Source organism: Pseudonaja textilis, chromosome 1 (assembly GCF_049901715.1).
Source record: "Pseudonaja textilis isolate UNSWEBS1 chromosome 1, rPseTex1.2, whole genome shotgun sequence".
NCBI classification, from domain to species: Eukaryota; Metazoa; Chordata; class Lepidosauria; order Squamata; family Elapidae; genus Pseudonaja; species Pseudonaja textilis.
This window is the reverse complement of record NC_141990.1, coordinates 158,224,306-158,249,123: the sequence shown is the minus strand read 5'-3', so window position 1 is coordinate 158,249,123 and position 24,818 is coordinate 158,224,306. Positions and strand designations below refer to the sequence as shown.

Here is a 24,818-nt window from a genome sequence, read left to right as displayed (position 1 = left end):
TGGTTCATGTTTGTTTTATTGGAAAAGGGCTTGAGTCAGAACAGTAAAGACTTTTTTTCATCGGTAAAGAAGGCAAGTGACAAAATGTACATGACCACATCATGCAAATGCTGTGATATCTATGAAGACATAAATATGTAATGGAGACATTTGTGCCATGACATCATGGCATGTTTCATCACTTTGATGCCAGCATGGCTTGGGGAATGCCACAGTTTAGGTCAATTTTGTAGCTAGGATGACTTTACAAGTGAGGTACATAGCACCACAATTTGCATTGGTCTTTCAAATCAAGCTTGCTGGAGAGGATGTGTTTGAGTCGATGATCCTCCAATCATTTCACAGAGAGGTCACTGATGAAAGTATGCTTAATTCATCTGTACAAGGGCTAGTGTTTCTGCCAAATTCCCCCTATTGTGATCATTTTCTAAAGCCAGAGCAAGAACATCTCAAAATCTGACAATATAAACACTAGGTCAGCCTCACTATTAATATCAAACTAGAATTGGAGATTCATTGATTTAAATCCCCATTTCCCATGGTTAGATGCCCCAGAAGAAGCAAACATTACCAAACATATAATATATATTCTATTCCCAGAGCCACTTCTCTGGAGAAAAATGTCCAAGATAAGAGTAATGCCTATTCTCGGCAGTCTCAAGCAAAATTGGCTTTTCTTCCCAAGTGCCAAAGGAAATAGTTACTATGTTGAAGAGAGCTCAGGGCTGTTCCTGGCTAGGGAAGGTGTCTTCACTGCTTTTTTTTGTGTTGAAAGAGGAAAGATAGAAGAAAGTATGCGGGCACACAGAAGATTACAAATGGAAAATTACCTACTCTGTCATATATAACTTTTATTAAGAGTTATAATAATAAAATTTAATACAAACGACAAGAAAATAGAGAAAAGGAATAAAACATGCGAATAAAAAAAATAAAAAAGAGAGGAGGAAAGTAAGAATATGATAAAAAAAAGAAAAGAAATATATAAAAAACTGACTTCCAACCTTCATCACAAGATGCATAAAGACGTTTAGTAATTCTTCATCCCCTCTAAGGTTACAAACTTCACCGCACATCCCATAAACAAATTCATTAAACATTAACTTTTCAAACCTTGGTAGAAAGTTCAAAAAAGATTGCCAGAAATAACAACATATCTTATTTTAACGTTGATCAAATAAACCAACTTAATGTTATGTCCTTTTACTTCTAAAAGTCTTAATTTTTAGTTTATTCAACTATTCTAGGATATGATTCACTTTAATTTCTTCTTTATTCCATTGCATTGTTCTTGAAGACTTTAACAGGCCTCTTTTGTTAATCCAGTAAAAAAACATTATCCAGTCCATCTTTTTGGTGCTCCCAGAAAATAGTGATGATAATAGCAACTGCCAATCACTTACACCAAGGTAAGATGGTCCCAGAGAGTTTTTGGGAAAGATGTTTGAAATTTCAGTCTTCACTTTAAAGACCCAGCTGTGCTACTATGGCATTAAATCACATTTACGCGTTTCTTTTACTGTGCTATGAGCAGCTATTTTTCTTGCCTCTCTCTTAAGCTGGGCACTCATCTGGGCAAGGTCAAGAAAGCAAGAACTAGATAGATTTCAATAAAGTATCTATGCCAGCCTGGAATATCTTCAGAATCTTGAACATTGTAAGATAAATTTCTACCTTCATTTAGACTGAGCTAATCAAGGTGGAATCTATGAATGATTTCAAATGTTTTTTTCCCAGGATTCTTGCCATTTACACTGGGAAATTACCATTGATAAGATAAGCTATCTATCTTAACTGTTTAAGCTTCCTTTCCTTTCCTAGCCTCCTCACAATGTTTCACAAAATGTATCAGCAAGCTTGCAAGGGCTGGAAAGACTTTAAGATTTCACCTGATGTTTGCTTATACTTTCCTCCGGTTCATTAAAGCCAGAAATAAATGATGACAGAATTCTTTCTGGAGATCATTTAGCTTTTTCCCAGAGAGTCCAATGCTGTCATATCCTGAGGCCGATGGTTTTAATTAAAGCCAAATATTCAACTAAACTAATCCTAATCCATCCTGATGCTGCTTGATGGATTGAGCGACAGGGTCAAATCTGCAATCATGGAGGGAAAAAGAGTTTTTGAATATATTAGAAATGTTTGGCAACAGTCAAATATATAATACTGCATATTCTTACTGCAGCCAGAATAACCTTTGCACAGTGTTGGAAACAAGAAGATATTCCAACAGAGGAAATGGTTATTCAGAAGATAACAGCCTATGCAGAGATGGATAAGTTAACCTTAGCACTTAAGGAAAAAGAAACATCAGAATATTATAGAAGCTGGGAATGCTGGTATGACTCGATAGAACAAAAATAGAAAATATATTAGTAAACAACATAAAATGTAAAAGAGGTAGTAATTATATATTCGTAATAAGATGCATTGGTAAATATATCACCCATATTGATAATAAAGAAAAAAGAAATGTTTGGCAACAGTTTTGGGGGGATTAATAGGAAACTAATGTCTTTCCAAGCAAGCTACTTTCTGTGTTTCAGAAATTGCTGAATTGTGTGTAGTAAGATGCTATATTCTCTGACAAAACCTCACAGGCAACATTTCTGTTTCTGTATGAAAAATGTTGAGCTCAATATTTTTCTCATGATTGTCAGACTTGTTTGTATGTGGTATATGCTGGAGATATATTCTCTGGAAAACATTTTAAAAGAATTTCCAAGGGTTTTTTTTTTTAGAAGACACTTGAAATTGTAATCTTCTTGCAGCAAACCAATCAGGTTGAAAGGCAAGCAGATCCCTCAGGTAGGAGAAAGCTGTGTTAGGGATTTCTGAATAGATGACTTTTTACCTGCCTTAAAGATCAAACCATCTGAAGTGCCCAACTCCAAACTTCAAAGCAATAATTTGCTCATGCAAATGGACATAAAAGCTAATGGCTGATATAAGAAGAAAGTTTCAACCTGTTTTTTCTTTCAAACATAATATTGTAAGGATTCTAGGCTTTACAAAATTTGGGCAGACCAGAGTGTAGCAAATCTGTACACAGTGCTTTATTGCAATACACACCTTCCCCAACAATAGACTATTGTTCTCCACCCTCCTAGGATTTGCAAAGTGATGTTAATATGTCTTTTTTTCCTCTCCCTTTAACACTTAGTTCAAGCAAAATGGTCTCTAAAGTGGCATACAACCTTTGCTTCCTTCCAAAAGATCTTACGCAAGTTGGGATGAGGTGCTCCTCTTCTAGTTGCTATTGAGCTCCTGGAAAACTCCAAGCAGGACTCCCATCAGGATATGCTGCTCACCATAACTTATGGTCCTGGCAGCTGACTTGCCTGCTTGATATAGCTGCCAGTCTCCAAAGGTCACCTCCCATCCCCATCTGCCTGCTTCCTGCTGTCTCCTTTCCTCCTGCACTCTTTCTCCTATCTGCCTTAGGTGTGCTTTTATAAGCTAAGGGCCTGGGTAGCACGAAGCTGCCTTTGGATTTCAGCATAGTGCTTGAAAACATTACAGGCAGTTAGAACACTGGCTTGCATGCTTGTTAGTGAGATGTGAGCAAGTGAGCAATTAATTAATTAATTAATTAATGTAGGAAGCATTTCTGCTTGGCTGCAGCTACCCTTCCCAAGCACAAGCAGCAACCCCAACTTCATTTCCCAACAGTTATGAAAAAGCCCGCTTGAATATGTGGATCGAGAATAATGGCTTAGAGCAGGGGTGTTAAACTCATGTCGTCACAGCGTCGTAACGTGACATATCAGGACTTTCCCACCCTTCGCTAAACCAGGTGGGGGCGTGGCCAGGGTGTGACGCATCTGGGCCGCAGGTCACGAGTTTGACAGCCCTGGCTTAAGAGTATTACAGGTCTTGTTTTCATTAGCCTCCCTTTCTCTGGGGTGACCTTGGTTCATGAGATGAAAAGCATATGTTTGCTATAACAAAGGCGCCCTTCTTCAGTGGGGTTCCATTCAACTCCTAGGAAGGACAGCCCAGCCTCCAGCCCTTTCATGTTCATTGGTTATTGGCATCCTTAACTCCTCAGCCAATAACCAATGAAAATGAAAGGGCCGGAAGCTGAGCTGTCCCTCCTGGGAGTTGAATGGGACACAACTGAAGCTAGATGAACAGAGGCAGGCAAAGGTTCCCTTCCATTCCTCAAACAAGACATCATTGGAAGAGTAGATAGTTTCTCAATAGCTTGTCTTAGTTCTCAAGCACTAATTAAAAATGTACTGAAGCACTAAATAATGAAGCCCGGAATCCAATGTTTTACTGACATGCTTTTATCAAAATGCACAGAAAGAAAACCCCAGCAATGCAAAATCAGTGGTGTGCTGCCAGGCAATACTGCATTTCACCAATAGAAGACCTTGGCCAGAATTGCTGAGTCAAAGGATGCATATGACTGAGCAGAAGTTGAGATATATATAGAGTTGTTCAGTTTTCAGAAAAAAGTTGTTGATATACTATAATTTTGCAAAATGGTACATAGAACAAGGTCATAGTATACCGTCTGTTTTCTTAAACTTCAGGGATGGAGCAAAGATTGTACATCACAGGAAGACAGATTAATCACATTTGATTGATTGATTGATTGATTTAGGAACAAATTGTAAACTGTTAAGGTTTGGCTATTGAATCAATCCCTTTTTGCTGAGTGTCACCAAAAACAAGATGGACAGAGACAGAATAAATTTGTACTGAGAGTTCTGTGACACCCAATTATTAGCTTTTGCCCATTTTGGGGCACCATTTTGAATGTGGTCCTTGGTAGGCCACTCATCACAGAATGTGGCCTCAGTCCCCCAAAAGATACTCACCCTTTCAACTGTTAAGGGCCTTAAAGCTTAGAATGTTTGAAGTGTTGAAGAAAGATCAGTAATCTCTCTAGTCTGATATTTAGGGTACAAAATACCTCCTCCCCTTCTCTGTCTGTCTGTCTGTCTGTCTGTCTCTCTCTCTCTCTCTCTTTCTCTGTGTGTGTGTGCGTATGTGTGTGTGTGTGTGTGTATTAGTGCTGATATTTGTAGGACTATAGTAGTAGTCAGTTTTGCAATTCAGGAGTTGGAAGAGCTCTTGCTGCCTCCAGCTGGTCAGCAGTTGAACATCTTTTGTATCAACTCTGAGTGCATTTAAACATTCCCATTAACAAATATTTCTACAATCCCCCTCCCATGAAACTAGGAGAAAATAACTTATAAACCTTGGTCATTCCCACTCTCCATGGCCTTGTATCCAGCTATATTTATCTGGCCATTTTCAAGGAGAAAAACCCGTAACTTTCATGAGAGGGCTGCATGAGCAAAATAAAAATGTAAATGAAATTGGGGGATTAAATAACTTGGAGAATCGGTGGTAGCTCTGTAGGGACATTTCTTCCCATTTGCATTCAGGAAAATGCCCACAAAAAAAAAAGATATTTTTTGCAAGTGACTTGAGGAAGGGAGGGTGTGTTAACACATATTTTTGTCATATGTTTAATCGTTGTTAATCAGATTTGAACACTGGGCCCTATCCAACAAAATACAATTCAATGGGGAGAAAAGGTTAGTAAGAAAATCAAATGTACAGATATAGAACAGGCGATACCTTGCTCAAAGCAGTAATGGTGAGAAGGACCTAGGAATCCTAATGGTTAACCACATAAATATGAGCCAGCCCTGTGTTGCAGCTACCAAAAAAAGCCAACGTAGTCCTAGTTGCATCAACAGAGGGATAGAACCAAGATCACATGAAGTGTTAGTATTGCTTTATACTGCACTAGTGAGGCCACACTTGGAATATTGCATCCAGTTTTGGTTACCAAGATACAAAAAATATGTGAGGACTCTAGATGAGCAACAAAGATGATTAGCAGACTGGAGGCTAAAACATATGAAGAAAGGTTGCAGGAACTGGGTGTATGTCTAGCCCAGCAAACAGAATGTTGTGGTTCGCCGACAGCCGGTGCAGACGGCAGAGGTATCGGACAATGAGGACGAAAGGGAACCAGTCAAGGAGTCTGGCGAGGACTTGGATGAGGGTCCTGCATCTGATGCAGGGATGGGGCCAGGACTATCTGAGAGTGGGTGCTACCTTTGGAGCCATTGGAATCTGGCAGCAGCGAAACAGAGGACCCAGGGAGCCTGTTCCCAGTGCACATGTGCACAGAGTGCTAGAAGGAGAGAGCAGCTGAAGCAGCAGGGGTGACTTGGGAGTATGGCTGGGAGGTGATCGCCCCTCCCATAAGGGCTAAAAGCTGTCCTCGGCGATGTGCTCTTTACAGGAAACAAAGAAGTTCATTAGATTCTGATTCCTCATTGCAGCCCTGCGGACTCTGGTTTGTCTTTGCTGGAAATTCTGTTGGTATATCTGCTAATTAAGTGAACATCTGTTTCTTGGCAGCCTTTTACAATCCTGAAAGGCATGCTCTTACCTCAGACAATTGAGTTTAATGAGTTTTGGCTGGGAATGCAAATAATTCCCAGCATCATATTGAAAAAGGTTTGCTTTTACATATGGCATGTGTTTTCTTAATTTGAATGAAGCCTGGGTAAGAATACAGAAAGACTAGGGATGACATGACAGCAGTCTTCTAATATTTAAGGGGCTGTCACAGAAAAGAGAAGTGATCCTATTCTCCAAAGTTGCTGAGAACAGGACAAGAAGTAACAGACGGAAACTTATCAAAGAGAGCTTCACCCTGACAGTGAGAACAATTAGTCAGTGGAACAATGTGCTTCCAGAAGTTGATGTTTCAACACTAGATGTTTTCAAGAAGAAAACATATTTCATACCAGTTGTCCAGAACGGTGTAGGGTCTTCTGATTGAGCAGAGGGTTGGACCAGAGAAGAACTCCAAAAATCCTTTCCAATGCTAATATTCTGTTATTATTTTAACTGTTGTTTTTTTCTGTAAAGATGTTTAGTTAATACTGCTAGTTTCCAATAGTTTCCAATAACTATTTGGGGTGATTGTCACTTTTTAGATTAATAAAGTTATTACTCTATATCTACATTGACTTGCCTTATGCATTTATTGGATTTGGGACAAAACATTGGGTCCCATGTGTTTACATATGAAGGCAAGAAGGAAGAAGGGTTTTTTTATTTTGTCTGGGCCAGAAGGAAAATAATTGTAAAATAAAACCAGAGGTGGGGGTCGCAGCATACTAACAAGGAAGGAAACTGTGGTTCTCGAAAGTGGCAGCCAGCCAGAGGGAAGAGTTGAAGCTGCCAGAAAAGCCAAGAAAGGAAGTCCGGTATGAACTGGAAAAATAGAGATCTTTTTTTTTAGGAGAAGGAGATGGGATATTTTACAGAAAGTCGTGCATTATTTATATTTAATCCCATTCATTCAGTGAGGCACAGAATCTGTTTAAAAATCTACAAGTGGCCCAAGGCAGCCTCATCAGAATTCTTTTTTTCCTTATATTTGTTGTCTTCTGTTTCCTTGGTTTCCAACAGACCACAGAACTCTTGAACTGGAGGTGGTAAATCTCCACCACCACTGCCTGTTCATAAGGTTTAGGTACTTACTTTTTGCAGCTTTTTGAGCAAGATTTTTTGAGTGCCACTTAGGCAAAGATGAAAAGAAAGGAAACCCAGAGTGCCCCTCTTCTCAGGAGATTATGATTGGTAAGTTATCTTGGGGAATGCTCTCAAGGAATTACAAGAAAAGGAGAGATGGGGTGCTTCTAAGGGACCAGGAATGGAGTCCCAGTTGATGAAGATCACCAGTTGCTTATTTCTGCTTGTACATCTGCTTGTATTCAACAATGTTTGTTTTACTGGAATAAGTCCATTTCTTGCAGATGGGAAATGAATGACTGTGGCCCAGTCATTCATGGACTGAATACTGTAAGCATGCTTAGCAGGAGCTTCAGAGAGATGTACCCTGCAAACAGTGTGTTCAATAAATCTATTGCAGGAGATGGGTTTAGATTTATTCCAAAGGCTCAAGTCACAGTAACATAAATTCCATGGGAAAAATATATATCCAGAAATGATTTTTCTTGCTCTCATGTATATTCTGTCTTTCTGGGTAAACATAAGTGAAGTGGTTTTCTTAATTTACCCAATAATAACAAAAAAAGTGTTGACTAAATAGACTGCAGATCAATTCTAGCAAGACTGAGTGGCTTTAGAGCCTTCTAGATTTAGTGATCCTCCTGTCAGGATTCCAGCAGTTACTCCAGTTAAATCATGAGCCTCAAGCCACGCTCCCAAAACTTCAAAGGATTTATTAAAAGTTAACATTTTTAATTCTGGATAGGGTGGTGCAGAGGTGGTATTCAGCCAGTTCTGACAGGTTCTGGAGAACCAGTAGCGAAAATGTTGAGTAGTTTGGAGAACCGGAAATACCACCCCTGACTGGCTCCGCCCCCATCTATTCTCTGCTTCCTGACTCCCAGCTGATTGTCTGGGTCTTCTTTTGTTGCCCTGCACTGAAGAACGGAGCTGGAAAGCAGGTTAGTGGGGTGGGGAGGGAATGGGGATTTTACAGTATCCTTCCCCTGGAGTGAGGTGGAAATGGAGATTTTGCAGTCTCCTTCCGCCTGCCACACCTACAAAGCCATGCCCACCAAGCCACACCACATCCAGCAAGCTACACCACACCATGCCCACCAAGCCATGCCCACACAACCGGCAGTAAACAAACTTGAATACCAGTACTGTGGTGCCACCTCAAACAGAACTGGTGCACAGTGTAGGGAATCCCCTGGACCCATGGCTCCTTTAAAGGTGACAGTGAGGTCAACCGGTGAGTTGGAGCCTGCGAGTTGCTGTTATTTTATTATGGATTGTGTTTGCCTTCAGCTGCTCTGATAGGCTTTTATCCTAACATGTGTTGATCTTTCTTTTTGTACTGGGTTTTTAGTTAGACACTCAGGGATGTTATTGTGAGATGGTCAGTCATATAAACAAACAAACAAATAAACAAAGCTACAAAGACTCTTTACAACAAAAGCATCCAACAATGAAGGACATTGAGAAGAACATTCATGAGAAGTGGCTTTCCAGCTTCTTCCGCCAACCTCTAAGACAATCCATAACCTCTGAAGTTGGACTGTTCCTCTATTGCACGGATGTCAAACTCACGCTGTCACGTTTCTGTCATGTGACAAATTGTGACATTTTTTTCCCTTTGCGGAGCTGGGATGGGCATGACTTGTGTGTGAGGCATCCAGCCCACGGGCTGCCAGTTTGATACCCCTGCTCTATTGCCAAGGCATTACTATTAGGAATTACTGTCGGTGGTCTTAGATGAAGATGCAGTTCCCTGAAACCAACCTCATTTGCAAATGAGCTTCTTGTTCTGCAGCAGCTTCCACCTTTTGATTGACTGTCAGAAAAGGAGTTATCTCCTTTTGCCCTTCTTGTGCCCTAGGGACCTCTGCTGAAAGAGCTGGAGAAAATATCAGAAATGATTTTATATAAGCATAGCAGACTTCAGCATAATCACCATTACCACTCAAACAAATAAAAAGAGGCTGAATCTAGAAATATCTTCATGCTTCTTGTGCCTATTTTAAACTGATTACCATCCCATTTTAAATAGGCTATAGGCCTACTCCTGGAAAATAAATCACTCCAGCCAGCAATAACTGAACATCTACTCTTCATTTTATTCACCATCACCTGCTTGCAAACAATTCTTGTCCCTAATCTCTTGCTTTTCCAAAATCAATCAATGGAAAGGAGGCAAATTGAATTGGATGTCAGCTGCAGCCTGCATAGTGAGGAAACAAGAGTCACATGTTCTGAGGGTCCCATCAGAGGTGGTATTCAGCAGGTTCTGACCAGTTCTGGAGAACTGTAGCAGAAATTTTGAGTAGTTCAGAGAACTGGCAAATACCACCTCTGACTGGAGATTTTACAGTATCCTTCCTCTGCCATGCCCACCAAGCCACACCCACAGAACCGGTAGTAAAAAAAAAATGAATCCCACAACTGTGTCCCACGTCATATAGAAGCTAAACAACATGAGAGACACAACATCACTTTTCGAGACTATCCTGTAGTTATAGGAACAGTAATAGAACAGAGTTGCCTATCTTTAACAAGATAACACAGAAAACCCCCACAGTTAATAAAATCCAGAGTCCTTGAGAGATTATAGGTGGTGACGGCTCCTGTGGAGAATTATAGAGTCTCAGGAGGGAAGGGCTACATGCCAGAAAGTAAAGAGGCAGCAGAACTTGGAAAGTTTGGTAGGCAGGAAGACAGCTCCTCCCTAGCAGTTCACGGAATATATCCAGGTAATTGCTTTAGTCTGGCAAGATTTCTGTCTGTAGGTGAACAACAGTAAATAACAACTTGGAAGTAACTCTATGTATTGTTCTTGGTGCTTGGGCTTGACATCTCCCATCATAAATAATCTAGTATGCAACGAAGAATTACATTTTAAAAATGTGAACTTTAAAATCCACAATCAGTTTTGGTAATGAGGAAATCACACCCGGTTAAAAGAATCCTGATCTGTAGTGGTAAAGAGATTCTACAATGGGTAATTCATATTCCATGACAGAGTTGTTGCTGTTCTAATTAATTGGCCACATCTCCAGAAATCCTCAGCATATCTAAATAAAGTTAATCACTTGTTTCATTGATTACCTTTCAGAGCCAAGCAAATCGTCCTTAAAATCCACTGTAGACACCACATTGCCATCCTTGAAAAATAAAAATGAAGAATATCTAGAGACACCAAGACAAGCCTCCAGAGAACTTCATATTTCAGCGTATGTGCCAGGTGGACAAATATTTATTAGATGTTAATTTGTTTTTGTAATTAATAAGACTGATTTTTTTTAAATCAGGCCTGGCGCTCTTTTGAACTCGAATTCTACTTTATCAACCTTTCCTGACCTTTCTGGTAGTCCTCCACAAGAACAATATTTTGTAGATGAAGCATGCCAAATAGATACGTTCGAACAACAGGATTCCTCACCAAGTAAGTAAAATTGCAGAAACACTCTGAAAGAAATAGTGTGTGATTATTTTTGTCTTATTGTTATTTATTATTCATATGTTTGAGTATGATCCCCCCCCCAGTTATATATACTAATAGCAGCTGCAAGTGGAAATGGTGAATTTGTTATTTTGTAGCCCGAATAACTCTGTTGAGAAATAGGATAGAGATAATAATATGCTTAGCAGAAATTTATAGAGATTTACAGAAGGGAAGGATTCAGGAGGAAACTGCCCAAATTTGAATTATTTGGATATATAACTGTAGAAATAAATATCTACAGGTTTACAGATCATTCCTATTTTTCTTTCAGTCACTTCTATTTACATGTCAAGATTTTCATAACCTCCTCTTGTATATAAAAAAGGCTATATTTATTATTTGGTGCTTAGTTCTCCCAGTGCAAACCCAACAGGGCAGGGCTATTACAATTGAAATGGAAGTGGTCTGTTGCAGTGGTAAGATTCTACCGATTTGAGCGAACCGGTAGTAAAAAAATGCTATTGTTTGGCCAAACCGGTAGTAAAAGAACTGCTACCAGTTCAGCTGAACTGATATTTCTTTTTTTCTTTTTTCCTCCTGGCAGTCAGCTGTTCCGACTATCAGCTGTGCCAGAATCTCCCTCGCTGTCTTACTGCTTTGCCCAGGAGGCTTCCCCGAGGCCCAGGAGGCAAAAAGGGGCGGGTGGGGATGGTGATAGTGCTGCTGCACAGCCTCCCCACGCTCCATTTTTTGCTTTCCTAAGCATTCTGGGAGCAAAAACATCCCCCCTTCCCAGGAAGTTCCCCTGAGGCCCAGGTGGCCAATAAATGGAGCTCAGAGGGGGTGCTGCACAAAAGAAGAAGCGGAAGAAGAAACCACACCCACCCAGTCACATGGCTACTCCCGCCTAGCCACTCCCACTTAGCAACGCCCACAGAACCAGTAGTAAAAATATTTGCATCCTACCCCTGGTCTGTTGGTTAAAAAACAACAGTGCTTCTCCAATTAGAATATTTTATTTATGTGTGTGCGTTTGCCCTTGAGTGTTCTCAGCTCCCTGCCCTCCCACACTAAACCTCAGCCGATTTCCTTTTGAGGGATTTTATGAGCTCGCAAGAGAGCCAAGTTGGAAACTGGCTGGGAGGCAGAAGGCTCTTTGATATCAGCTTATGGTTTTCAAAAACAGTGCCCTCAGAGTAAGAGGGAAGTGACATTTTGCCTAGCCACAGCATTCTGTCTCAAAAACTGTCTGATTAATCCCCAAGGTAGTGATTTATGCTCCATGGGAGGGTGGCTAAGGGTCAGAGAGTAATACAGAAGTGTTTCTCTGCCAGCAGAGAGGAAGGCCCGCACACAGGGTGGTTCCAATAGGCCTCCCAATCTTGGTAGCAGAAAGCTTCATGGTCACTGCCCTGTCAGTAGGAGGATCACAATAGGAAACATAATGCCATGCGTTTCAGATTCAAGCTAACACTTGAGCTCTTCAAAGCCAGGGATGTAAAATATTATAGCTCCTCAGCTGAAAAAACATTGAACAACTGCCATATTCTGTCAAATGCCAAGATCATTTGGGTCCAGTGGTGGGATTAATTTTTTTTTACTAACATTCTGTGGGTGCGGCTTGGTGGGCGTGGTGTGGTGGGCATGGCTTGGTGGGCCTGGCAGGGGAAGGATACTACAAAATCCCCATTCCCTCCCCACCCCACTAACCTGCTTTCCAATTTGCCTGTGCAGGGCAACAAAAGAAGACCCAGCCAATCAGCTGGGACTTGGGAGGCAGAGAATAGATGGGGGCGGGGCCAGTCAGAGGTGGTATTTGCTGGTTCTCCTAACTACTCACAATTCCTGCTACTGGTTCTCCAGAACTGGTCAGAACCTGCTGAATACCACCTCTGTTTGGGTTGATACATATTTATTGGGCTTCATAAGGGGCAACCTTCTCAAGGCACTCTAGTCTAGCAGAAAGTTTCTTTGGGCAAAGCATGAGCTAATTAGTTGTGGTCCATTTCTCCCACGTCAGCCATTAGGGCAATATTCTTTAAACATTTTGCTTCTCACTTTTAAAAATTATGCAGGATCCCAAGGGCTTTTGTTTGCATGGGTTATATTCGTCAATATTTGCCACATTAAAAATTCATTCATAGAACATTTATTGAATCATATAAAAATAACAATCTCAAACCATTAGATATTAACATAAACTATTTTTCATAGAAAACAAACTATATTTAAATTAAAAACAAAACAAAACACTGTGAGTAACATTGTTTTAAATTTTTGAAAGCATTTTCAATATTTGCCCAATAATTTTGGTTTCACAGACCCCTAAGACCATACTTTAAGACACACTATGTTAGAGCTATGCAGTGCTCTCAAGTATGTAGAGACCCAAATGTAGCCTCTCTTGCAGCTATTGAAAACCAGTCGCATTATTTCCCAGGATCACCTGACAGGTAGCTATGAAATTCAAGAAAAGATGCAGTTGAGATTATTTGCAGACTGAGATTGTGTTCATTCCCCTTTCTCATTCAAAGCACCTTGCTTGGATAATAGATCTCTTCAGCACTTTATATTCATGCGTCCCTTTATTATGCCGAAAACAAAATGGTGAACGGAAATCCTATAATTAAAATTTGGGATTTCTCTGTGCGCTATTTCTGTATTGTTTAAAAAAAAGAGTGTTTCAATTTTTTTTTTACTATGTTACTTGATAGCGTAAAAATAGACTGGGTGGAGTTCTATGACTCCGACTTTCTCATGCTTTTATTACCTTCTTTTTCAGGAAAAAATGAAAACCTAGCTGAAGAATGGACATTTTACCCAAGCTCTGGCAATCACACTTACCATATAGGGAAAAGATGTTTGTTTTATGGTATCCACCTCCGAAATAAAGCTACATCTTCTGAGAGGACACTGGAAAAGTCTATAGGGAGGAAGAAATATGGTATAGCCTCAGAAACCTTCTATTTTTAGAATTCCAAGCATTAGAATTACAGACAACAAATAATCAGAGTTGGAAGGGACCTTGTAGGTCATCTAGTCCAACCCCCCACCCAAGTGGGAGACCCTACACTATTTCTGACAAATGGCAGTCCAATCTCTTCTTGAAAGTCTCAAGTGATGACACTCCCACAACTTCTGAGGGCAAACTGTTCCATTGGTTGATTGTTCTCAATGTCAGAAAGCTTCTCCTTAAGTTTTCAAATATCGATATATAGGTTTTCCGTGGTGAAAAGTGATTGGTAGGATACAAGTTATGGATTATTGAGAACCACTGATGCAAACCTTTGGACTAATAAGATTGAGTTCGTTTTTGCAAACAAGCATCGAACTGTTATTAAAAACCTATGAGGCTAATGAACTTCATTCTAAATTATTGATGACATATGTTTCATTATTATTTAGCCAAAAGAAGAAATATATTTTCAACTAAATTCATGTGTTATAATATATACATACGGTATATACTTGTAAAAGAACAGCTTGCTAAATATAAATACAACCAAATTGTTCAAATGTCAGAAAATATGCTTGCAGCCAAATTGCCTTCTTCAATTTCTACTTTTGTTTTTAATACCAGTAGATGAAACTTCCTCCCGAAATGGCATCCCAATGAGGATACTTGGTGACCATCCATTTGCTGCTCCTGAACAAAGTACAGATTTCCACAAAAAGGGATCAACAGTATCTCCAGTTGATTTTGGGAGGCAAGTTCTTGTCTGATAGCTTCTTTTTAAAAAACCAAGTCACTAACTTCCTTTGCTTATGGAGGAAGGGAAACAACAGAGGGCAGGTCTTTGCAAGGAGGAAGAGGCAGATAAAGAAGCAGGCCTATAAAAATGGAAGTGACATAGGATTCTTCCAATTAATCCCAGCGAGTTAACAGATTAACAGAGTTGGAAGGGTCCCTGTTTGTCATCTAGTCCAACCCCCCTGCCCCAAAAGAAGACCCTACACCATTTCTGACAGATGGCAGTCCAGTCTCTTCTCAAAAGTCTGCAGTGATGAAGCTCCCACAACTTCTGAGGGCAAGCTGTTCCATTGGTTGATTGTTCTCACTGTCAGAAAATTTCTCATTTCCAGGTTGAATCTCTCCTTGATCAGTTTCCACACATTATTCCTTGTCTGGTCTTTAGGTGCCTTGGAAAACAGCTTGACCCCCTCCTTTCTGTGGCAGCCCCTCAAATATTGGAACACTGCTATCATGTCTCCCCTGGTCCTTCTTTTCACTAGACTAGCCATGCCCAATTCCTATAACCATTCTTCATATGTTTTAGTCTCCAGTCCCCTAGTCATCCTTGTTGTGCTTCTCTGCACTTTTTCTAGAGTCTCGACCTCTTTTTTATAGTATGGTGACCAAAACTGGATGCAGTATTCTAGGTGTGGTCCTACTAAGGCTTTATAAAGTGGTATTAGTACCTCACTTGATCTCGATCGTATCCCTCTGTTAATGCAATTTAGAATTGCATTGGCTTTTTTGGCTGCCGCCACACATTTCTGACTCATATTTAACTGGTTGTCCACTAAGACTCTAATATCCCACTCACAGTTACCCCTAGTAAGCCTGGTTTCACCCACTCTATATGTGTTTTTTTGGTTTTTCTTGCCAAAGGGTAAGACTTTACTTTTCTCTACATTGAATTTCATTCTGTTAGTTAGGGCCCAGTGTTCAAGTCTGTCAAGATCCACCTGGATTTTGAGTCTATCATCTAGGGTACTGGCTATTCCCATCAGCTTAGTAGCATCCGCAAATTTGGTAAGTTCCCCTCCTATTCCCTCACCTAAGTCATATCTGAAGATATTGAAGAGTACTGGGCCTAAGACAGAACCTTGTGGTACCCCACTGCTTACTTCCCTCCATGTAGACGTAGACTCATTAAGGACTACTTGTTGAGTATGGTTTGTCAGACAGTTATGAATCCATCTGATGGTGATGCTATCTATCCCACTTTTTACTAGCTTACTAAGAAGTAGTCTACTTTGTGGTCGACTTTGTCAAATGTTTTGCTGAAGTCTAAGTATATTATGTCCACAGTATTTCACTGGTCTACTAATTTAGTCACTATGTTGAAGTATGTGTCAGTGAAATATTTGTTGTGACTATTTCTAGTTTTGTTACTTTTATGTGAAATATATTAATAGCTGGCATTACTATCCTCGAAGGGTGTTCCTACTGATGTGGAGCATATCTGTGACATTTTGGAGGTTCTCTATGTACATGTGAATATTCCCAAGAGTGCCAGAATTGAATGTGAGCAGGGATTTATCAAGCAGGTTTTATAATTATAACAATAAGAAGATTATTTATACAAAGTGCTTTATAGAGATAAGCAAAGCCTAGCACTTAGTTAACAACCTTCTCCCAGGAGGAAAACCCAAGAGCAAGGATTCTGTCCAAATGTGCCTGGAGACCAAATCAGAAGGAATTGACCTCTGATTAGTAATCTCTTACAGAAAGGACAGAGGCAGAGTAATAGACAAAGAGGGGATCTCGAGTATCTCACTGCATTGTTCCCTACTTATACTTCCAAAAGATATGTAAAGGTCAGTGATAGCAGAAGCTGAATAGGTCAAATGATCACTTTTGGAAGATACATTTTTTCTTAATTCTGAATGAAAGATCAGATCTGCAAGGATTTTTTCTTTCTTCAATAATAGGTAAAGGTGATGAAGAGCTACGGTGGTGCAGTGGTTAGAATGCAGTACTGCAGGCTACTTCTGCTGACTGCTGGCTGCCTGCAATTTGGCAGTTCGAATCTCACCAAGCTCATGGTTGACTCAGCCTTCCATCCTTCCGAGGTCGGTAAAATGAGGAACCAGATTGTTGGGAACATGTGCTGACAGCAAACTGCTTAGAGACGGCTGTAAAGCACTGTGAATATAAGTCTAAATGCTATTGCTATTGCTATGTGAATACAGATTAACCTTCAGATTGCTATAAATTGTTGAAAAGATTTTACAGTTTTGGATGAGCTTTAGTAAGATTTCTAATGAGTCAAATGTCTGCATGTTATATTCCCCAAGCACTTTGACTGATCTTTGACAAAAGATCGAAGTATTATTTTTACATAATGGTATTTCTGCAACACAATGAAATATTTGGGTTCTTCTGTGTCTCAATTCTCTCTTCCACATAATGTGATATACTGGGAAGAATATACATATGAAATATCATGCAGCTGCATATATTATGCAATCATCTGCATGGGTTTTCCACTGGAACTAAAGCAAAAACTTTAAGCATAACTATAAATAGAAAATGCTAGGCTTCCCAAACATTAGAAGCAAACTGGAAACTTCATCTTGCTGCCAATGTATATAAAAAGTAGCTCCTACTTTTCCTTCAATTAGCATGAAATGTGGATTTTATTTTTGAATGCCAGGGTTCCATGGTAGATTGCTTAGGAAATTGTGAACATTCCTAGTGCAGGTATTGATTATATACCATAATTTAATTAAATTAAATACTCAAAGATCTTTCTACTCAAAATCTTTTGTTTCTTTTTAATAGCTCTAGCTATAAAAAGAGGTCAGATACCTTTATCCCTCTCCAGAGTTTGCCAGTAACTCCTAGGTATGTATCTCATCTCTTAAGCAACATTTTCTTCTGTAGACTTTTATTGTTTATACTTGTATTACTTGTTTCTAGAAGATATCTGCTGTATTATTAGTTACAGTAGATTATTTTGTACATTTTCTACAATATACTGAAATTTAACATATAGCAACATACATTATAAAACTTTAGTAACATTTCTATTTTTAAGCTTGCTTTGAGTACCTTCTTTGAAGTTCTTTCACAGTAAAGAAGTACAAAAGGAAGAAGGCAAATGTGGGATTACCTTGTAATATTTACCAGATATAAAACTGGCTGAATACACATTGTTTTTAATATAGTTGGCCCTTGTTTAGTGACCATTCGTTCAATCACAGTTTCTAACTTACCATAGCGCCAAACCAGTGGTAGTTACAATCCAACCGTGTACTTATAGCTATTGCAGTATCTTGTGGTAACGTGATTGCAATTTGTGATCATCTTTGCCAACTTCCCACAAAGAAAGTCAGTGAGGAAGCTGGCTGGGAATCATGGTCATATGAGCTCTTCCCTTAAGGACCCCTGCAGTTCTTATTTAATGATGGCAACCAGAACTGCCATCGCTGAGCAGAGCAGTCACCCGGTTTTTCAACTTACAAGCACAATCACTTAATTATGGAGTTTCTGGCCCCAATTAATTTTGCAAAATGGGGACTACTTGTAGGCATACCGAACTCCTAAGTACTGTTCTTTCCCCCCAAAAAAAATAATAATAACCATTTGTGCTTCTATGTAAAATCTGCATATGGTAAGATAGAGAGGTTTACAGGATGAGTGTTATTCAGACTGATAGAAATCACTTGACATCTATGCGTTTATAGCTGAATTTTCATAGGCTACCATTCCCAATTGTTGAGGTTGTCCAATTGCACACAGCTCATGGTATAGTCTACTTCACTTATATCGTTACCATCATCAGCCCATGATAAAAAGAGACAAGAGAGCATCTTAATCCCAGCACGAAGGCTGATTTTTATCTTCATGTGAAGGAACACATGACATACAGGAACCATATGAGGGGCCCAAGGTCATCCCACTGAAAATCATGCTGCTGGCTGTATGTGTATTAAGCCTACAACAAGGCACATCTGTAAGATTAACCATACATGTTTTAGTTTGTAAGTTTAGTTCAGTTTATTTAGTTTATAAGAGAACCAAAAATTCTAACTTTTCCCTCTCTAGTGCTATAATCTTGGCTACTAATAATAGCAACATTACAAAATGTTCTTCTGTGCAAAAAAGCTTGCACATAATTAATAATCAATTTCTTATTTTCATATTTTATTTATAAACAAAATATTACTTTGACTCTATTGAAAAAGATTAATGTTACTGGAGATTAAACCTGAATTGCATATGCACACAATTTGTCAGTACACACAGGCCTAGACACACACACACACACACACACACATACACACACACAAAATATAATACCATAGTAGTATAACATCAAAGCTAAAAAATACAGATGACCACTAAAAGGTAAAGATAAAGGTTTCCCTTGCACATACATGCTAGTAGTTTCCGGCTCTAAAATGGATGGTAGCAAATGGTCAAAGGTTTTGTCTATCTTTTAGATGACCACTAGTTGGCAGCAAAACAGACAAAACCTTTGACTATTTGCTACGGTTCAGTGGTAATCCATATTTCAGCAGTCCAGATCCAACAGGATTCCTTTAAGATTATCTAATTTATTTCCACAAGTGCTTCAATCTATGAAACTGAAAGCAACAATTGATTTCTGCCTAGCAAAACTGTATTATATCTCACAGCTCTACACAGGTCTACTCAGAAGTACATTCCATTGGACTCAATTCAGCAACACTGTAGTCTGTATGTAAAATGTTACAGAATTGTTTTCTGAGTACTGTTTGTAGTTATAACCTTGACAGGATCAGAAGATAAAAAAATCCACAGAACAATGGCAAATATTACTAATGTTAGTACTCTGAAAGTATGATCCTCCCCATGTAATTTTCTCATAAAGTTAATATAATGAGGTTTCTTTACTTTAAGGTTTCTCTGAAGTTTCTTTACTAAGCATGTACAGGTATTTATATGTAAATAAAATAAACAACTAAAATAAAATAAAATAAAATTTATTTTATTACTATGGTCAGATACACAGAATATAATGCCATTTTTTGTAAAGCCACATTCTTCAAAAATATCAAAACTGGCATAAGCACTTTTCTAGGCAATGTAAAGTATTTAGGTACATTTAGGGATTATTGATGGAAAGAACTAGCCTAATCAGATTTAAATTGGGCAGTAAGAATTTTTAAAAATGATTTATTCCAAGTTAAGCCTTACTATATTCTTATTCTTCCATCATGCCACTAGAGGGCAACAGAGTTGGTTATCTCCCTCTATATCTAAATAAAAACCCAGCCTTCTAAATTATGTTGATTTTTGGTCCTAACAGTAGCAGCAGCCCCTCCTACTGCTAATTAGTTTGGGAAAATAGTTTGGGGGACTTATATCTAGGAGGGGTGATAATTTTAAAGGTCTTTCTTGTTTGCCCCAATCACATCAACATGCCAGGTAACAATTCCTGCCTTCTTCTACTGATATTGCCTTCATCCGGGCATCTCCAGCACCTCTGTGGGACAGCTAAAAACATAAATAGCATTTTCCCACTAAAAGTGTTTCTCTACTTAACTTGACATATTTTGCTGACAATTGGATTGCTGATCACGTTAGCCCTTCAGGCTGTTGTGAACCTAGCCCCTGCCCTGCCTCTCTAGCCATGGGGCACTGCCCTCTGTAGCCATTTTTGACTGGTGGATGGATGGGACACTTGGCTTCTCCAAAACAGTATTTTCTATAGCTCTATACAAAGTAGACCAGACTAAGAAATCAAAGCCATGTAGATTAGGACTATGGTTTATTGTAAAGCTATAGGAACAGAATATTGCAAATCTGAATGTGGTTCCCCCTCCCACCCTTTTTCTTTGTGTGAGCTAAGGTGGGGGCTTATGGAAGATGTTTTCTCAAATTAGTTGGCTCAAGTCAGGCTCAAGTCCTTCTTAACTGATTGTTGCCTTCGTAGCAGCTCTTCCTCCCTTGAAGTCATTTCTGTAAGTTGGGTTGTACTGAGAGAGTGACTGGCCCAAAGTGACTGGCTTTCATGGCTGAAATGAGACTGGAATTCAAGTTTCTTGTTTTCTAGCCAGCACCTTCAGCACTTCACCAACTGGCCATCTTTTTGGACCATACTCTGAAAATACCCTTTGGCCAGGTACTATTTTTCGATTTGCACCCTAGCTGATGGTGATTTTTATGAGTCAGTATGAGTCACTGCAATCACTATTTTGCAATTCTGGAAGATTGCTACAGTGTGTGTTCCGTGGTTACTGACAGTCACTTGGTCAGAATTGGACTGGTTGTTACTCACTCCAAGCATTGCTGTGCCTTTGCAGTATTGTAGTAAGCTTGCCCGGAGCTGACTTATTGCCAATATCATTTATCATTTATCATTATTATCATTATTGACACAAAAAACAACAATGGACACAGCAAACGAGATAACTATGCTGGGTTTCGTATCAGAAATCACTAGTCGAACACTTCCCAAGCATTTAGGACTGTGTGATGTATCAGCAGATTATGCGAGCAGATCCTAGTAAGGTGACCTTCTGCAGCTGACCAATGGTGATCTTGTCAGCGCCAATTGTTTTTAAGTGCTTGCCTAGGTCTTTAGGCACAGCACCCAGTGTGCCAAGTACCACTGGAACCACCTGCATTGGTTTATGCCAGAGTCTCTGCAGTTCGATTCTCAAGTCCTGATATCTGGTGATTTTTTCAAGTTGTTTCTTGTCGATTCTGCTGTCACCAGGTATGGCAATATTGACGATCCACACTATTTTCTTCTCCACAATCGTGATATCCGGGGTATTGTGTTCCAAAACTTTATCAGTCTGTATTCGGAAATCCCACAGTAGTTTTGCATGCTCATTTTTGACCACTTTTTCAGGCTTATGATCTCACCAGTTCTTTGCTACAGGTGACATTATCATCATCATCATCATCATCATCATCATCATCATCATCATCTCTTCTCCTTCACCTCCTCAGCCCTTGGCTGCTACCAAGAGTCCAATAACCTGTTTCTGGCAAACTCAAGTTTGCAGCACTTTCAGAAATAGCTGGATAGATAACAGGCACGGAAGAGGAGTTATGTTGAATAGGATCATCCCCCTCCCACCTACAGTCACCCTTAGTGCCAGTCAGTTGCCATTCTCTGACTCCAACTATAAACTTCCCCCCCTCTGCCCATTAAGGAGAGTAATAGGTGATTGTTCTGCTAGCAAATGATTTATGCCTGATGATGGTGATGTTGGAGTTGGGGAACTGGCAGCATAAGTTATGCCAGCAGGCTTTTCTGTTGAGTCCATGATCTGAATCAGAAAAATATATGATAGCAAGGAACACCTGAGCGGAAGGGGAAAATAACAGAAAGGGATGCAGAAAAAGTAAATCCGTTTCTCTTCGGTTCATTGCTGATCAGCTGAACAGTGCTGAAACTGGTTTATCACTTGCCTTGCCTTCTCCCACCTGCTTGCCCTTCTACTGTACCTTAATGCAAAAGCGATTTTCCTCAAGACGTGTTCCTTCCCCTCAGTGGATTGGAAGTTACCTGCAGCCGCAGCCTCCCTACTTGTCAACTCAGGGACGGGGGTGTTGCAGCTTGCGAAAAGTTAGACAACGATGGTAGGCTGCCCACCTTGGAATTAGCTGCATCTATTGGAAAGCCTCCTTTGAGCCAATATAATGTCAAGCTGAGATGTGGTTTTGGCAGTTTAACTGAACTGATTGGGAAATTGATTTATTTTTTTAAAAAATGTTCCATCCATATGGCTGCTCATCTCAAATAAGTGAATCTGGGAACCTAACAGCGTGGTTTTTTTAATGGAAAAAAGCAACAGAATAAGTTAGACAATTGGCAGGTGGGTTAGAAACAACAAGGATAAAAAGCAACCATCCACATAAATACAGCATTTTAAATTAAACTAGTTCACAGGCTTTTTTTTTTTTGACACTCTGGCTTCATAGGCTGATGCAAAGGTCTGTGTACTGTAATGGGCACATGTCTCTCTTTATGGGCACATTGTTTGTGCATTCTTTTAAAAGTATGGTGAATGCACCTAATTGCTAATGTTTTTCCCCCAATTATTTGCCATTTATTTATGTTTTCCCTGAACAAATATATTTAACTGATGTATTTAACTGAAGCTGATGTAGAGACATCCTGTTTGCCTCAGTGCTGAATCTACCTAGTAAGATTGTGGTTATTGGGCTGCAATTATTCTGTGTTTTTCTCATCTTGCTCTCAACAGTGTGCCTTTCCGTGTAAAAGAGAAAGAGCTAGAATTAGAGAGAGAAAAGATGGAAGTGAAGAACCTGGAAACCTGGAAACCTAGCCCAAGTTTGATGCAATCTTTACTTGAAAGTGGACAATCCAGAAAACTAACTTTGTCATAATTGAAGAATGGAAGGCAAGCTTGGTCCAAAAGCTCTGATTTTGCATCTTGTAAGTTGTAGGACACATCTGTAAATACATCTCCTAGAAATTCTTGCCCAATAGAAATGACCACATTTTGAATAATTGCAGAAAGTTAGTTGTTTCTGTGCACTATGTAGTTGTTTTATATAGTTTCTGTGCACTAGTTTCTGTGGATGAATGAATAAATTAATGAATAGGAAGTTTAATAAAATGTATTTAGTTCATTTATTTCAATTATGATTTTATGAAAGAAGGAGAAGTTAAATACATTTTCTCAAGGTTCTTACACTGTAATTTCTTCACTGTGCCTGTTCAGGAAGCCCTAGAGATCAAGGAGTTATCAGGATTCTCTGTAGTTTTGCTTGTAGACTTGGTCATGCTAAGGAAGGTACCCATACATCACAAAGAAAGCAATAAGACAAAGCAATGAAGTTTATTATAACCTCTCGTTACACATAGGTTAATAATAAAAGAAGAGAGAACTTGGAAGAACTGTGCTTAAAACCTGCTGATAGTATTATTTATGTCTATTCTTTATAACCAGGCACTCTGATAAGGTTAGAGTAGCAACCCACTGCACTAGTAAACGGAACTTGATTTCAAGACAAAATTACAGACAGACCTTGCTGTGAATCAATGGACTGGAACAAAAAGCATTAAGGAACAATTAAAGAAAGGGAGGAAGAAAAGTGCAAAAACATATTAGGGTAGGCACCAAGTGTTGAGCTTAATGGGAAGAGAACTTTTTTTTCCCCTAAGCAGAAGGCCTGGAAAGACAGGAAAGAAATGGTAGCTTGTTTTGGATGAAGACCAGAAGTAGAAAGGATTAAGCACTGACAAAGAGTTGCTCTCCATGCTCTTCATTCCTCTGCATATGGCATTTGGCATTCCTCCTCTCAACACCCCCTAAAGCTTCAAATTCAGAAAAATAAATCTAAATTAGTATTTTTTTTCCTTTTTATAAATAAATGACCTAGCCCTGAACTTGGTCCCTTGCCAAGTTCAGATTGCTTAGAAAACTTCAAAAGTCCCCCTGTTTGGTCTTGCGGTCTTCTTCCCTCCCCCTACATACTTGCTGTCACTTTCTCTCTTGCTCCCTAAGCAGGGGTATCTATTATCAAGTGTTGTTGGGTAGATTCATAATGAGTGCAAATTGTCTCACTCATGGCATTTATTTCCCATGTTTATCAGTTTTGCACAAGACTACTAGACTTATAGAAACCAGCATAAACACTGATTAGACATTGCATGGAAAGGTGACCAATAGCTGATCAATCCTGGTAACCAAGTCAAAAGTAACTCTAGTGATTTTAGATGGCCATAGAAGCTAAAAAATAGCCAATCTCAACTGAACCGATCCCAACCCTGCCACATCATGACTACGGTTGCCACTGAAGGATCCTAATTCCTACATATTGTGGGCTTGCATCTGGAGGAGATGGTAAACACTACTTAAAGATTTGATTAGTTCAGCATGAAATTAGCTGGCCTCAGCTGGTTGGAGAAGAAGGCATATCCTTAAAGAAAGTTAGTGAGGCATTTTTAAGCAACAGTGAGAGAATATGTGGATTCTTCACATCTTCCCAGAAAACATAAAGAACAAAATGAATGTGGAGTGTAGTCAAAGTATTGAAATGGTTTTGGCTACTGCAACACCAAGTTCAGATGGTACGTTTGGAAGTGTAATCAGAGGTGGTATTCAGCAGGTTTTGATCAGTTCTGGAGAATCGGTAGTGGAAATCTTGAGTAGTTCGGAGAACTGGCAAATACCA

General features: G+C 39.4%; 1 protein-coding gene across 1 annotated transcript; it reads left to right on the top strand.

Annotated features, from left to right (window-relative positions):
- The first annotated feature begins 10,162 nt into the window (after positions 1–10,162).
- Positions 10,163–23,250, top strand: SPATS1 (spermatogenesis associated serine rich 1). The gene is made up of 7 exons (XM_026707624.2): positions 10,163–10,250; positions 10,613–10,730; positions 10,809–10,942; positions 13,725–13,886; positions 14,523–14,649; positions 17,454–17,516; positions 22,880–23,250. Exons 1-7 carry the CDS (start codon positions 10,163–10,165, stop codon positions 23,022–23,024), a joined length of 837 nt encoding a protein of 278 aa, XP_026563409.2. The 3' UTR covers positions 23,025–23,250.
- The last annotated feature ends 1,568 nt before the right edge of the window (positions 23,251–24,818 follow it).

Bases quoted from the DNA above. Each gene is read 5' to 3' on its own strand.
- SPATS1 (XM_026707624.2), top strand. From the start codon at position 10,163: ATGCCAGAAAGTAAAGAGGCAGCAGAACTTGGAAAGTTTGGTAGGCAG. The intron at 10,251-10,612 runs GTAATTGCTTTA...ATTACCTTTCAG, and splicing joins AGTTCACGGAATATATCCAG to AGCCAAGCAAATCGTCCTTA. The intron at 13,887-14,522 runs GTATAGCCTCAG...TTTTAATACCAG, and splicing joins TATAGGGAGGAAGAAATATG to TAGATGAAACTTCCTCCCGA.